At 29.0% G+C, this 14,013-nt stretch overlaps 1 protein-coding gene across 1 annotated transcript; it reads right to left on the bottom strand.

Moving 5' to 3' along the window:
• Positions 1 to 2,888: 2,888 nt before the first annotated feature.
• LOC112780129 (uncharacterized) lies at positions 2,889 to 7,519 on the bottom strand. The gene is made up of 5 exons (XM_025824469.3): positions 7,201 to 7,519; positions 5,216 to 5,420; positions 4,320 to 4,472; positions 4,005 to 4,232; positions 2,889 to 3,569 (listed from the first exon to the last, which is right to left on the bottom strand). Exons 2-5 carry the CDS (start codon positions 5,408 to 5,410, stop codon positions 3,171 to 3,173), a joined length of 975 nt encoding a protein of 324 aa, XP_025680254.1. The 5' UTR covers positions 5,411 to 5,420; positions 7,201 to 7,519; the 3' UTR covers positions 2,889 to 3,170.
• Between the last annotated feature and the right edge of the window lie 6,494 nt (positions 7,520 to 14,013).

Here is a 14,013-nt window from a genome sequence, read left to right as displayed (position 1 = left end):
TTGAAAATATAAAAACGTTATCCACCTTCTAAAATACAAGTCTAAAATATAAGATATCTAAATTTTTTCGAAAAATTTATTTGTCCTGGTATATTTTAAATAGAAGTACTTAAATGTTATGCATTTTAAAAGATGAGAGACATTTTTGTATTTTTAATTAGTTAATAACTTATTTATATTTGAATTAAAATATTAAAGATCTATTTGTTATTTTTTTTTAAATAATCACCAAACCATTCTATACATTATATGTTAATACTCATTGATCTCCAAAGTTTCACTCATGTTTCATTGTGATTTCCAAAATTTTGATTTATTCAATTTGACCTTCCTACATGATATCTATGATCATAAATGTATAGAATGGTTTGGTGATTAATATATAGAATAATAGAATGGTATCTATGACCATAATGTATAGGTAGACCATAATGTTTTGATACTAAACCATTCAATATGTATAGGTAGACCATTCTATACTAAACCATTATGTATAGGTAGACCATTATTTGATACTATGACCATAAAATGTTTTGATACTAAACATTCCTATACTTTTCATGGTTTGGTGATACTATTCAATTTTCATTGTTTAGTATTCATCAATTTGACCTTCCTACATGGTATCTATGACCCACCACATTAGTGTTTGATTTTAGGAAAAATATAGGTAAACAATGAAAATACTAATCAACGTGAATAATGAATATATCGAATGTTTAATTTATTAAGTATGCGGATGGTTATCCTAATATTAAAATTTAAGTAGATAATTTAAAGGTGTAGTGTATTTTTACTTTATTGGGTTAATTTAGATCCATTGTTTACATTGTTCATAAAAATCATTATTTACCTAACAAAGTCTTTGATTTTATTTTTGTCATAGAACTAACATGTTAAAATATACTGACGGTTGTTACGCTAAATTCTTTAACAGCTATCTGATATAATAATTGGAATTTTTAACTCAATTTGCTCTTTAAATTTTTAAAAACCTTAAGTGAAATTAAGACATAGGTTTTAAAGACTTTGCAAGAAGAAAATTAGATAAAAAAAAAAGTTTTAATTGTCACATCAAATAACTATAAGAGAGTTTATTACGGTAGTAATCGATTCATTTTAACACGCCTTTAAAAATTCTATGACAAAAATAAAGTTAGAGAATAGGGACCAACATTAGTCACGAAATTGAGTGAATCTAAATTTTGGAGACCAGATTAAGGCGTGAATATAACTCTAAAGACAAATTTTAGTATTAACTCGTCTCAAGATCATACTGCTTAGCGGCGTTGCATTACTATTTGACAGGTTCTAACTTCTATTGGGAACTTGTGCATCTGTTCCATTGCGATTGGGATGCTTATTGAGATAAATGTGATATATGGGATCCAGAAAAGGAAATACCGAGTTGGTATTGATAATCTCCTTGTTCTGCTTATTGGTGGGATCCCTATTGCAATGCCAACTGTGCTTTCTGTTACAATGGCCATTGGTTCACATCGCTTGTCTCAGCAGGTTTCTATATATATACTTATAAGATCAGTTTTATTAAGCTTTGCTTAATAGCTAGCCGGTGTTTATACTATATAGTTTTGTTAGCAGCTCAATTTGTTGTTGAGAGCAATTTTGGTAGAGTGCTTTTAGAGTTTCTAAATTTCATTTTTCATTTGAAATGGTTGATGAAATGAGATTGGTTTTAGTATAGAGCGATGATTACCAATTAACTTAGCTTAATTAGTGTTCCATATTGACATACTAATGGTTTATTTTTGAAGGCAAGGGCTGGAATAAAGGAAGTTCATTTCCTTCCATTCAATCCAACTGATAAAAGAACAGCACTTACATACATTGATAAAGCTGGCATGATGCAAGGGGTAGCAAAGGTGCTCCAGAGCAGGTTAGACCTTTATTAAATTATTTTTTAATCTAATTTTGCTATTTAAACAACTCTTGCAGCCAAATCATTTGCAACAATTACATGTGTTAGTCACATTGTCCCATTGCAAAATAGAAAATGTTAGAAAAGCGACACTTTGGATGTGTGTGGTTCAAAGATTAAATTTTATTACCAAGTAATCTTATTCCTAGGCATTATATTCCTAGGAATGTGATTACTTGGAATATATGATTCCCATATTTGGTTGTAAAATTTAATACATTGGAATATTATGTAATAATCCTAGGAATGACTAAATTTTTGTTTGGTTGAGTTTAAATATCTTGGTCATATTATGTAATATGTCAAAATTACCCTTAATCATTCAAATTAAAATATTAATGACTAAAAATTAAATATTTTTTAAATTTACTAAAATACCCCTAATAAAAAATATCTTAGTTAAAATTATTATTAATTCTAAATTTTTTTAAATTTATTAAAATACCCCTAATAACAAATATGTTTAGTTAAAATTATTATTGATTTTAATTTTTTTAAATTTACTAAAATACCCCTAATAACAAATATGTTTAATTAAATTATTATTGACTCTAAATTTTTTACTAAAATACCCCTAATAACAAATATGTTTAGTTAAAATTATTATTGACTCTAAATTTTTTTAAATTTACTAAAATACCCCTAATATCAAATATCTTATATCAAATATCTTTAGTTAAATTATTATTGATTCTAAATTTTTTTAAATTTACTAAAATATTCCTAATAACAAATATCTTTAGTTAAATTATTATCGACTCTAAATTTTATCTCTACTAATAAATTTACTATAATACCCTTAATAACAAATGTTTAATTAAAATCAATATTATCATAATTAAATTAGTGACTATGACAATGTAAAAGGAGCAGTGTTCATCTCAGATGATCCTCAACTAACTGAATGGCGGCATCTCTATTCTCCTAGCATTGTAATTACTTCCAAAGATGCAAAATCTATGATCAATTATATACAAAGCAACAAAATTCCAAAATCCACCATCAATTGTCAACAAACATTTCTTGGAATCAAGCCATCACCAGTTGCTACACATTCTAGTTCAAGAGGAACTTTAACTAATTTTTCATGGATCTTAAAACCTGATATAATGGCATCAGGAACTAGGGTTTTAGCTACTTATATTCCTCACAAAACAACAGCAACAATTGGCACAAATGTCTTCCTATCAAGTCACTATAATATTCAATAAAAATTCAAAAATAGCAATATTTAAAGCAATTTCTTCAAAAATGGCAAAAGTTCCCCCGGTTGAAGTTGGAACACCATGTCGATCAGACTATTGTCCCTTAGAATGCTAAGGCCAGCCTTCATTCTATCATCACCGCTCAAACCAGGAACATCTCTCAACAGTTCCATTAGCTTCATTCTGCGCTCAGCTCCTTCTTTCTCATGCTTAAAACAAGAAACCATATCAACTAAAACGGCTGTGTGTTCTTGATAAGCACCTTTCATATCTCTCATTGATTCTACTACTATGTCAATCACTTCCTCACTTTTGCTCCCTCTTTTTCTTTTATTCCTTTCTATATATGAAGCACTAGGAGCAGCAGAAGAACTAGGAGCAGCAGAAGCACCGGGAGCAACAGGAACACCAGGAGTTGGAGGCTCCTAAAAATTGAAAGCAACACCAGCAGGAACATCAGAAGATTATTCAATATTGATAGAAATGAAGAACAAGTAGCCTAACTGATTATACATGCTCTACACTTGTATATACAAGCATTATCTCTGCCTTGGCCAGCAAGACTAACAACATTAACTAACTAAACAGAACCTAATAGAATATTAACTACCCTGATTCTCATTCTGTTTGCATAATTACATTCATATCCTTTTTTTCTTTGTTATTATACTCCACAGAAATGAAGATCAGTATTTCTATCTAACTGCTCAACATGATGGGAATAGTTAAGGCTAGTCACAGACACAGATTAAAGTAAATGAACTAATGAAGAATCACTCCAAAATCCAAGAAAATACACAGCAGTAGGATCAACAATAAGTGAATTTATGTACATGAATTAGAGTCAATTGCTTACGTACTTGAGAATCAGCTTCATATTCCATTTCGGTTTCTTCCAAATTTACTTGGGTGTTTTCATTCACTTGCCGATCACTCAAGGTTGCTTCGCGCTCAGCCTCCATTGTAGCAACTGCTTGAGTTACATTTTCTGCATTGCCTCCTTGAGCCCTATCTCTACCAAATGCTATTCCCAACTTCTCAAAATGTGGAAATGGTTTATTATAGAGGCCATTAGCATTAGGATGTGACTGAAATTAAAAGAAAATAAATAAGCAATTAATATTAAAAAACTTAAGATAAATAAACTTGTATTAAGAAAGTTATTTAGAATTTACACTCTTCCATTCATTGAAAATTTGTCGCTCCACCACAATCATTTTATCTTTGTCATTCCAACCAAATCCACTCCCAGCTGTGCCCATCATCTCAACTATTGCAAAATATTGTCTTTTTAGCAATTTCACCCTTGATTCAATGTGTGGATTAGCCTAAACATAGCAAAACAATTTAAAATTATTACTACTCAGATTAAATTCAATAAACTGAATTTTAATACAATGACACCACAATTCATCCAAGCATAACTAAATATAGTGAATGTATGGAGCAGTAATAATCATTTAGTTTTCGCATACAGGATCTGAAATAATCATAAAATAGTCTACCATGACTTAAAGTCTTAAACTTTTCTCTTTCCTTTGGTTTTTTTTTTTTTTTTGACAGTTTAATCAAACTGTTCTAACCACTTACTGATAACGAGGTAGAGAATACAGTCTGGCCTGGTTGCTTGGTTCACCATTCAGATTTTCAAGAAGAAAAAAATTAACAAGAGAACTGGAAATATACTTTTAATTAAATAACAAGGAAATTTTTATTTTATTTATTTTATCTATTTTAATCTGTTCCAAGTAAAAAATATAAAATACTGAAGCACTAACATGATTAGCTCAAATGAAATGTAATTAATTTTCATTAAATAGTTTTAAATTCAAGCCTTGTCTATGAACAAATTTTATGTTGAAGGACTTAGTTCAATAGTTCCAATTGAAAATGCCATTTTTTTTGTCACGGTTTTGGGCTGGACTACAACCCAACCCAGAGAACAGATCAATGAGAGCACAGTAGTAAAACATCCCAATATAGAAGCATAAATATTTTGTAAGCTATACAATTATAACACAAATATAGAATTGTAAACAAATAAAACAAGTATTATGTAAAAAAATTGTACCTTAAGATCACATCCAGGGATTTTTTCATGCAGCATTTTTTCCAAATGTTTTCCATAACCGGATTTAAACGTGCCATTGTCACACTTCCAAGAAGTAGTTGCAAGCTCCACCAAACACTCAACTAATTTTGCATCTTCGTGTGGCGTCCATTGACGCTTAGTTTGCTTTGAATTAGGTCGAGTATTCTCTTCCATTTTCTATAGACTAATAAGCAGAAAATAACACAAGACAATTTTTCATCATCTTGACGCAAGAAATCACACAAGCAAGAAATCATATATAATATATATTATGAAGAATGTTAGGAGTCAATATAGAAAGTTAGATAGTATTGAAAATACATGGAAAGAAAAATTGAATGAATGCATGCTTATTTGCTTTTTTTGGTTCATTATCATACGTACTTCACTTGCTGTTGCTGCATTGTTGCATAGTCATTTTACTTCCTCAATTCAAATCAAACTTTTTTACTCCCAAAGTTACTCAATCACTTCTAGTAGCTTATTCATTCTGGCCCTATGGGTGTGTGTTGGTGATATATAAATGAGTTTAATTGGAAGTGGACTAGAGCTAGTTGTATAAAGATAAAGTTTCTACTCCTGCCCTTCTTTTATTTGTTCCTGCTTTCTCTTTTTCTCTTCTAAATAGATGAAGAATGAATCACAATATTAGTCAAACAGCATAAAAATTTAACACAAGAGTTTAAAGCAAAGAAAGCTCCTCCACATCCTGCTCTGTTCTATGAACAAGCTATGAGAATACAAAGTAAAGGGACTAGCGTGTTTACTCCACAGTCCTTATGAATCCTTATACCACAAGAATCAAACCCAAAATTTTATAATACAGACTCAAAAACCTTGATAGCAGATTTGATTTCCCAACCCCTGAGTCTCCAATCAGAACAGCTTTGAATAGATAATCACACTCCTCATCAAATGCATCAGCCATATATCTATCTTGTTAATTAGCCTCTCTACCTGCTTTCACTTTCACCCTTCTATCTATCTATCTATCTATCTATCTATGTATATGCCTTTATTGAAAATTCTAAAGGAACAAATCTAGTAACTAGTGAGGAGTTGAAAATAAAACCAAACCAAAAATAAGAATTGTTGGATATGAAAGGAGAAAGCTACAGGGTACAAAGTCATGATCACACTTATGTAATATTATAATTAATTAAGATTACGAAACTGGGAGGGGCCAAGACACAATCCTTTCTTTGGATGGTATTATTATTATTATTATTATTATTATTATTATTATCATTATTATTATTATTATTATTTACTCTCACAGTTACACTTGAATGATTACTAGTCCTTGATAAGAGGTTATATAATTATTATTTGTTTCTAACATGTTAGCTTGTAACTACTACTTTTTCAGTCTTTCTCTGGAGCAATTCATGCTCTTCCACATCCTACTCTATTCTATGAACAAGCTATGAGAATACAAAGCAAAGGGACTAGCGTGTTTACTCCACAGTCTTTATGAATCCTTATGCCACAAGAATCAAACTCAAAATTTCATAATGCAGACCAAAAAATAATAACAATTCTAAGTTACAGCATATGACTGAAAACAGAATCAACAGAGAAAAAAATAAACACAACTCTATTTTATAACCTCAGCATTCAACCTTTGATTCAATCCACCATAGTCTTTGTCTTATATATACATTGATCAAAAGGTTAAAAAAAGCCTTTTCCAATTTCAAAAAAGAATTGCTTTCATTTTTCAAAGGGCTTTGAGTGTTGTAGTAATCATCAAAGAACCTCTTGTTATGCTTCCTTAATGACATTGCATTTCAAAGAACCATATATTTTATTCAGTATCACAAACCAATCAGCAATAAAATTAACAGCAATGAATCAACTATTTGACAAAATATTTTAAACCTAGCACAAACCTTCATGCCAATAAATTATAGCACAAACATAGTTCAGGAAAAATAAATAAATAACAAATAAAAGATCCTTACCTGAAGAAGAAGATTTTGTGCTTGAAAAAGATGAACAAGGTTGCAGAAGACAAATTAAACTCTCTTTGATGGCTATTGCTGAGCCGCGAGGAGGGAGAGAAATGAAGGAGACGACACGAACAGGAAGCACCACTCGAGACGATGAACACGGACAGGAAGCACGAATAGGAACCGTGAGCTGTGATGATGACACGAACGCGAACGATTTTCTTCTAGAATAAGGAGCGCAGTGGTTGTGCAAATCGAAATCGGCGGCGAGGCGGCGCCGACGCCGGTGGACCTCCGTGAATTTGAAGAAAAGCCTCGCTAGGGATTGGTTTTCATGGAGGAGGGTCTCTGCTAGGGTTTCGTTTTGTTTGAAATGAATTGAAAAAAATCTGAAGAGAAGGGTTGGAGTGAAATTAACAAGGGTGTTTTTGGTCTTTTTACTTTATTATTAACATTCCATTCCCATTGGAATTAGAGATACCTAGGGAGGATATGGGAATGAAATGGGTGGGATTTTGATTCCAGGGAATAAAATATACCCAGGAATAATTTTTTAACTCTTGAACCAAACATGGGAATAAGATATTCCCATCTCAACATTCCTGGGAATACACTTGTATTCCCTCCAACCACACACACCCTTTGTGTAAAAAAAAAAAAAAGGAGGGAGAATTGACTAGTATCGGTTCAATTCTAAGGCAAACATAAGGAAAACGTGTTGGCCATCTAGAAATTTTTTTTAGTTTTTTGTTAGTTCAATTTGTGGTCTATATATGACTCGTGTGACATCGAAGTGTAAAGTGCATATTAAGTTTACTCTTTTAATTAATATTTTCAAGTATTTTTTACCATAAAATATTTTTTTTACATGTTTTTTTTTAATCTCACTTTAAGAGCATATGTGTCAAAACCAAACCAGTAATCGAACTGGTTAAACTACTGATTTATTAGTCTATTAGTTCAATCGATAAATTATTTTTGAACTAGTAGAATCGGTCGTGTAAATAAAAAATATAAAATAGTCAAAAATTTAAAATTAAAATTTAAAATACATATTTTCATTAATATTTTATGAAGAATCAAGTCTCAAATTAAACATAAAATTTGCCAGTACTACTATAATAATATCTTAATTTGACTCGATAAGAATAACAATTATATTAGTATATTACCTAATTAATTCACAAAGCTTATCATCTAACTATAATATTAGTAAATTTTAACATTAGCATCAAAATAGATATCTTTAATCACAATACTAAAATTGAAATAGATCAAGCAGATTAATAAATTTAATAAAATTTATATTTATATTAATAATGATATATAATTAAAATATAATTAATTTAAAAAATAAAGAATACAAAATTAAATTAAATTAGATATATATAAAATTATTTAATTGAATGTTTACCATATAATTAAATTTTGTCATGTATAATAATAAGAAGCTAACTGGCAATTGAGAGGTGTTGCAACCATAAGGTTCCTTGTTTCAACCTTGGCTATAACACACCCTAGTCACAAATGGACACTTGAAGCGCCATTGACGGTTGATCATTCTTGAATGGTATAAGGAGTAAACCAAATTGGCTTAGAATTCAATTCACTGGTTTTTTGGTCTTTCGACCAGTTCGATTCGATTTTTATAATTATATTTAAGAGTCTATATTCGATTTTTTTTTTATTTTTTTTTTTTTGTTACTAAACATTTTTGCTTCACTAAATTGAAGTTTTCGCTATTTTTTAATTATAATTATGTACCTTACCGGAAAAAAGCTTGTTTCTTAAGCCAACACGAAGACGACAGTCATTATAGTTTAGTAGCTACCAAAAACAATTCCGATAGCGAAAATTTCACTAAGCTTTCAACTATCTGGGTTTGGAGAAGGCTTAACCCTGTCTTTGGATATTGTCATGATGGTACCTATAAGGATCCTCACATATTACGGAACAAGGAAGAAAATATTTTTCTTGTAATGATCATAAAACTAAGGATGTTTTATCTAAAACTTTGTATAACAATATAAATCATTTGATTAGATTAAGGATGTTTTATTCTTTCTTTTCCACTTATCCCTTATTCATTAATTATAGCACACTTACTAAGAATTTATAGGTTTAAGATCAAATTTGTTTAATCACTAAAAATTATTCTTTAAGTTAATGATTTTCTTAATTTCTGCCTATTTTTTTAAAAGTAAATTTATACCAACAATACTAGATGATTAACAAAATTTATCATGTCTTGTCTCGGTCAACAAAAATATTTTTATACTAAATTCCAACAAAAGTACTACATACACATAAAAAAATTAGTAGTCAAAATAACTATCATGTATTTGTGTAAGAATATACACCTTGTTTAAGTTATTTTTAATGTGTATTTTGTATTTTAATATATATTTTCTATATATATGTAATATGGTTAAAATTCTGATTTCTAAATCTTAATAGTATAAAAATAGAGTGTTGACTCAAAGTATTGACTAATAGTGATAAAAAGTAAAATTTTTCAACTTATAATTGTGGACGGAGAAAGTAGTTAACATTACCATTGAGAATGGCGATGACAAGAACCATGAACGGAGGGAAGTCGAATTCCCATATGCAAGCCAGTAGTAACATGAAACCAAGCTGAAATTAAAAAATGAGAAGAAGCTTGATGATCTCATTCATCGCAAAATATTAGAGTTTAAGCTGAAGACATATACAACAAGACGAATAGGTGATCGAAACAGCATATATCTGCAAAGGAAAAGGAAGCATATATATATAAGTGCTGAATTTTTGTCACATTAAGTTCAGAACAATTCATATATTTCTGTAATGGTTGGATTACTGGTCAATTCATATATCATTGGTAACAGGTTCATGGAAAGGTGAAAAACCTGGCGAGCAACAGCCAAAGAGCCAAGTCCACGTTCTGCAAACTTGTCAATAATTGCATGAATTTTCTGTCTAATGTCTGATTTGTTATGTGCAAGATTCAGAATCTTCGTAATGAACGACAAGAGTTATGATCAAAACAAATGTTCTGCTCTAATAGGCACCATGCTTCTCTACTCAAATACTAGCAAGACAAAAGAATAACTAGAATTTATCATATTTAGTATTTTTTTGTATTTAATATTTTTAACATATATTTTATATAAATAATTGATTTGATAGTTATTTTGTAGAGTAGTATAGTTGAAATTTTAAACTTTATTTTTTAATATTTTAGTCTACAATGATCGTCCTTCCGCTTTGTCATTACTCTGTCCTCCTCTCAAGAAAATGATACTATAACAATTTATATATTTTTTTCTATCAGTTTAAGCTTACATTTTTATAACTGAAATGTTTAGAACTCAATTCTTAAAAAGAATTTCAGTAAAAAGTAAGTATAAGGCAAATAAAAAGAAAAAAAAAATCTTATAAAAAAATCACCCATACTTTAAAGAAGACGTGTTAGAGATATAGAAAAGCATTTCTCTTTTTTTTTTTCACCCTTCATGGATTATTTATTCAAACCTTCTAGTTCTAAAAGCATTGAAACTTCTAAGGCAACATTTCATTTAATTTTCACTATACTCTACTCAACAGATTGCATCTATTATATCTGCCACTGTCACTTACAGATTTCTTGATCCTTTAAAGTTTGTTGTTCGTTACGCATTAAGCGGAAGAGCATGGAATCTGGTGGTCGACCAACATGTGAGTATTCCAACACAAATTCATATAAACTCATTCATATTCCACCAAATCAACTCGTCATACCTGTTTTGTTCCATATGAGTAGTTGATTTGGTGACTGATTTCTTATATACACATATGATGGTTGTTTTTTTAATTATAATTTAGAAGATTCGTTCGTTAGAATGGTTTTTCAAGTGCTAACATGATTTATTATTGATGAACATTTTCAGACTGCATTCACCAACAAAAATAAGTTTGGTAGAGAAGCCCACGAGGCTGCGTGGGCTGCCGAGCAAAGAACCTTACATGGTCTTCAGCCGGCTGAACCGAGATCCTTTGTGAAAAAAAAAAATTAAATAATGATTTAGTCAAACTTATTAAATTATATAACAATTTTTAAATATTAAATTCGTATGAAAATAATTGCATGTGAGTTTTCATCTATTAGTATAGGCTTAAAATCTTCTTTTGTAAAAATTATATTAGTGATGGTGAGAAACATTTTTGGATTTACCTGTAAACATTTTAAGAGCCATTTCTCTTATGTCACACACATGCATGAAAAACTAATTGATTTGAGTGTGGTTTGGTGAAAATAAATAAAAAACAATTAATCGAAAGAATTAAAGATAGGTAATTTTGAAGGATTTTGATCCTTTAAAGTTTGAATTTCACTTTATAGAATAAAGTGTGACCTCTCACCATTAATTTTATAGGTGGAACTAATAATAAATATAAAAGAGAAACTATTCAATGATAGAAGATCACACTTTACTCTTTAAAGTAAAATTCAAACTTGAGAGAATCAAACCAATTTTAAAAGAAAAATTACTTTTAACAATAAATAAATGAGTTATGACTTTTGTAGCATAAATAAGTTGTGATTCTAATATAAAAAAATAAAAAATAAAAAACCCATATATGTTTTTTGGATCGAGGCTCTAGCGTGTTTTTTTTTTTTCTTGGACAGGGAGACTTTATAGTGGTTAAATATTCAAAAATGGATCATAATCATAAGCCTTATTACGTTGTTGTAGTTGGGGGTGTTCGAAAATAAATTTACCAGGATACCCATCAAATTAGGTGCCCGAAATTTCAAAATATTCTCTAGCGACTCTAGTGTTAAGCCTTTCACTTGCAATGTAGGTCTAGCACAGATGGTATATTTATATGCCTTTTGCAAGCTGTATTCGCGTTCAAGTTTCAATTAAAGGTGGATGTTATTTAAAAATTTATAGTATGTACCTATATAGTGTGTGTAAGTGTGTAATGTATATGTATAATGTCTAATATTAGAGATTATTCAATTCACTTGACAAAAAAAAAATTTCACTTTTTTAATATAATTTTAGAATAATAATTGTGATAGTTAAATAATCATTAATTACATATACTCCTTTATTAAAGATAATCTTGCCTACTCATACAATTTTAAGTATTATCAAGATTTATTTATTAATTTTTCTGATTTTTTTAATTTTCGAATAATTAATTTAAAATGAAAGCAATAATTTATATCAATAAAAGTTAATATATACTAATCATGGGTGGCTATAGTCTTAAGTAATATATACCCGTTCAAATATGTTAGTTTAAGAACCATTAAGGAAAAAAGTTGAAGATTTTTCCTAATTGAAAAGGTATGTAATTGTAACCAATTTCTAAATTAAATAATAGCATGAGAGCTTTTTTCATATGAATATTCACTTGCAAATCGTAATTACCTTTATTTCATATACAAAATTATGGTTGAGGGAAATACTTGGTATATATATAGGGTTAGCATTAATTAAGTTGGACTGATTTAATGATTAGTTTTTTAGTTCGTTTAGGTAAATATTGAGAGTTTAAATTCTGTCTTGTATATGCAACCATTTATTAATTAATAACAAATTTTAAAATATAGCTTAAATTTAGGATGGATTAACTTTTAGTTTGTCAACAGAAAGATACTACGTAAAATTAAAATATATATATATGTGGGATTAGCATCGTATACAATTTAGAGTTAATTAAATACACATAAAGTCAGTCGTCTATCTTAACATATAAGGATACAAAGGGTAAAAGACTAACGAATGACACATACAAGTTTTAATTATAATTATTTTAAGAACAATAATGAATAATAAAGTAAAGGAAATTTAATTTAAGTCTTGTCAAGTGGCTAATAAATATCTTAAGCTTCTGGTTACGATTATCCTTGGAAGCGTTGTGATTATAACTTGTAAGCATCACGATATCCACTCATATAAGGTTAAAGTGTAAAAGCAACAATTTGAAGCACATGATGAAGATCAAAGTTACCAACCTTTGTAGGTTTTGCCTCTTCAATAATGTAACACGAGTCTCTTTCCCCCTCATCAATTTCCGCCAACTAGTAGTCTTCTCTCTCAAATATTTAATTCCGCTTATAGAGAAACTTTGTTAAGGGTTTAGAACCACACATCAATTGAAAAGGATAATCTCTATTCTCTAGCTAGACTAGTGTAATTAATCATTAACTTTAACTTCGATAAAATTGATGCAAGACAATAAGAGTAAATACACTATAAAATATCTTCACAAAGTTAAAAAAAACCTAGTAATTATACCTGTGAAATATCACATGTTAATATCAAAAAGAGCATTTTTATGTTAAAAGGGATGATTATACAAATAATTGATTATTAAAATATATATATTCATAATTTATCATTTTCAAATACAAGTTAAATAAAAGGCCATTAGCTAAATCGGTGTTTCGGGTGAGGTCTTCATATATTTGAGCATAAAAAATGGTTTAATTCCAGTTAAATAATAACATGTGATATATTTTGAGTTTTTTTTACGATAGTTTATTTACTATTAAAATAAACTTAATTAATGGTATAAATAATTTTAAAAGTTTATATATTTATCAATTTGATTCTCAAAAAATAAAAAATATTAAATTAGTCATTAAAAATATAAAAATGAATAAAATTTTGATTTTTTTTTTAATTAATTGACGACATGTCTTAAAATAATTGTCATGTGTCATCATCAATTTAATAAAAAAAAACAATTCCGCTACTTTACTAACAGAAATTCTGTCAAATTCTGTCAACTTTTATTGGGCTAGATCCCAAAGTCTATTTAATTCAAAAAGTCACATCCCCTCTA

This window comes from Arachis hypogaea, chromosome 19, assembly GCF_003086295.3.
Source record: "Arachis hypogaea cultivar Tifrunner chromosome 19, arahy.Tifrunner.gnm2.J5K5, whole genome shotgun sequence".
In the NCBI taxonomy this organism is placed as follows: Eukaryota; Viridiplantae; Streptophyta; class Magnoliopsida; order Fabales; family Fabaceae; genus Arachis; species Arachis hypogaea.
Note: the sequence above shows the minus strand (reverse complement) of the source record. Positions and strands in the feature narration are given on the sequence as shown.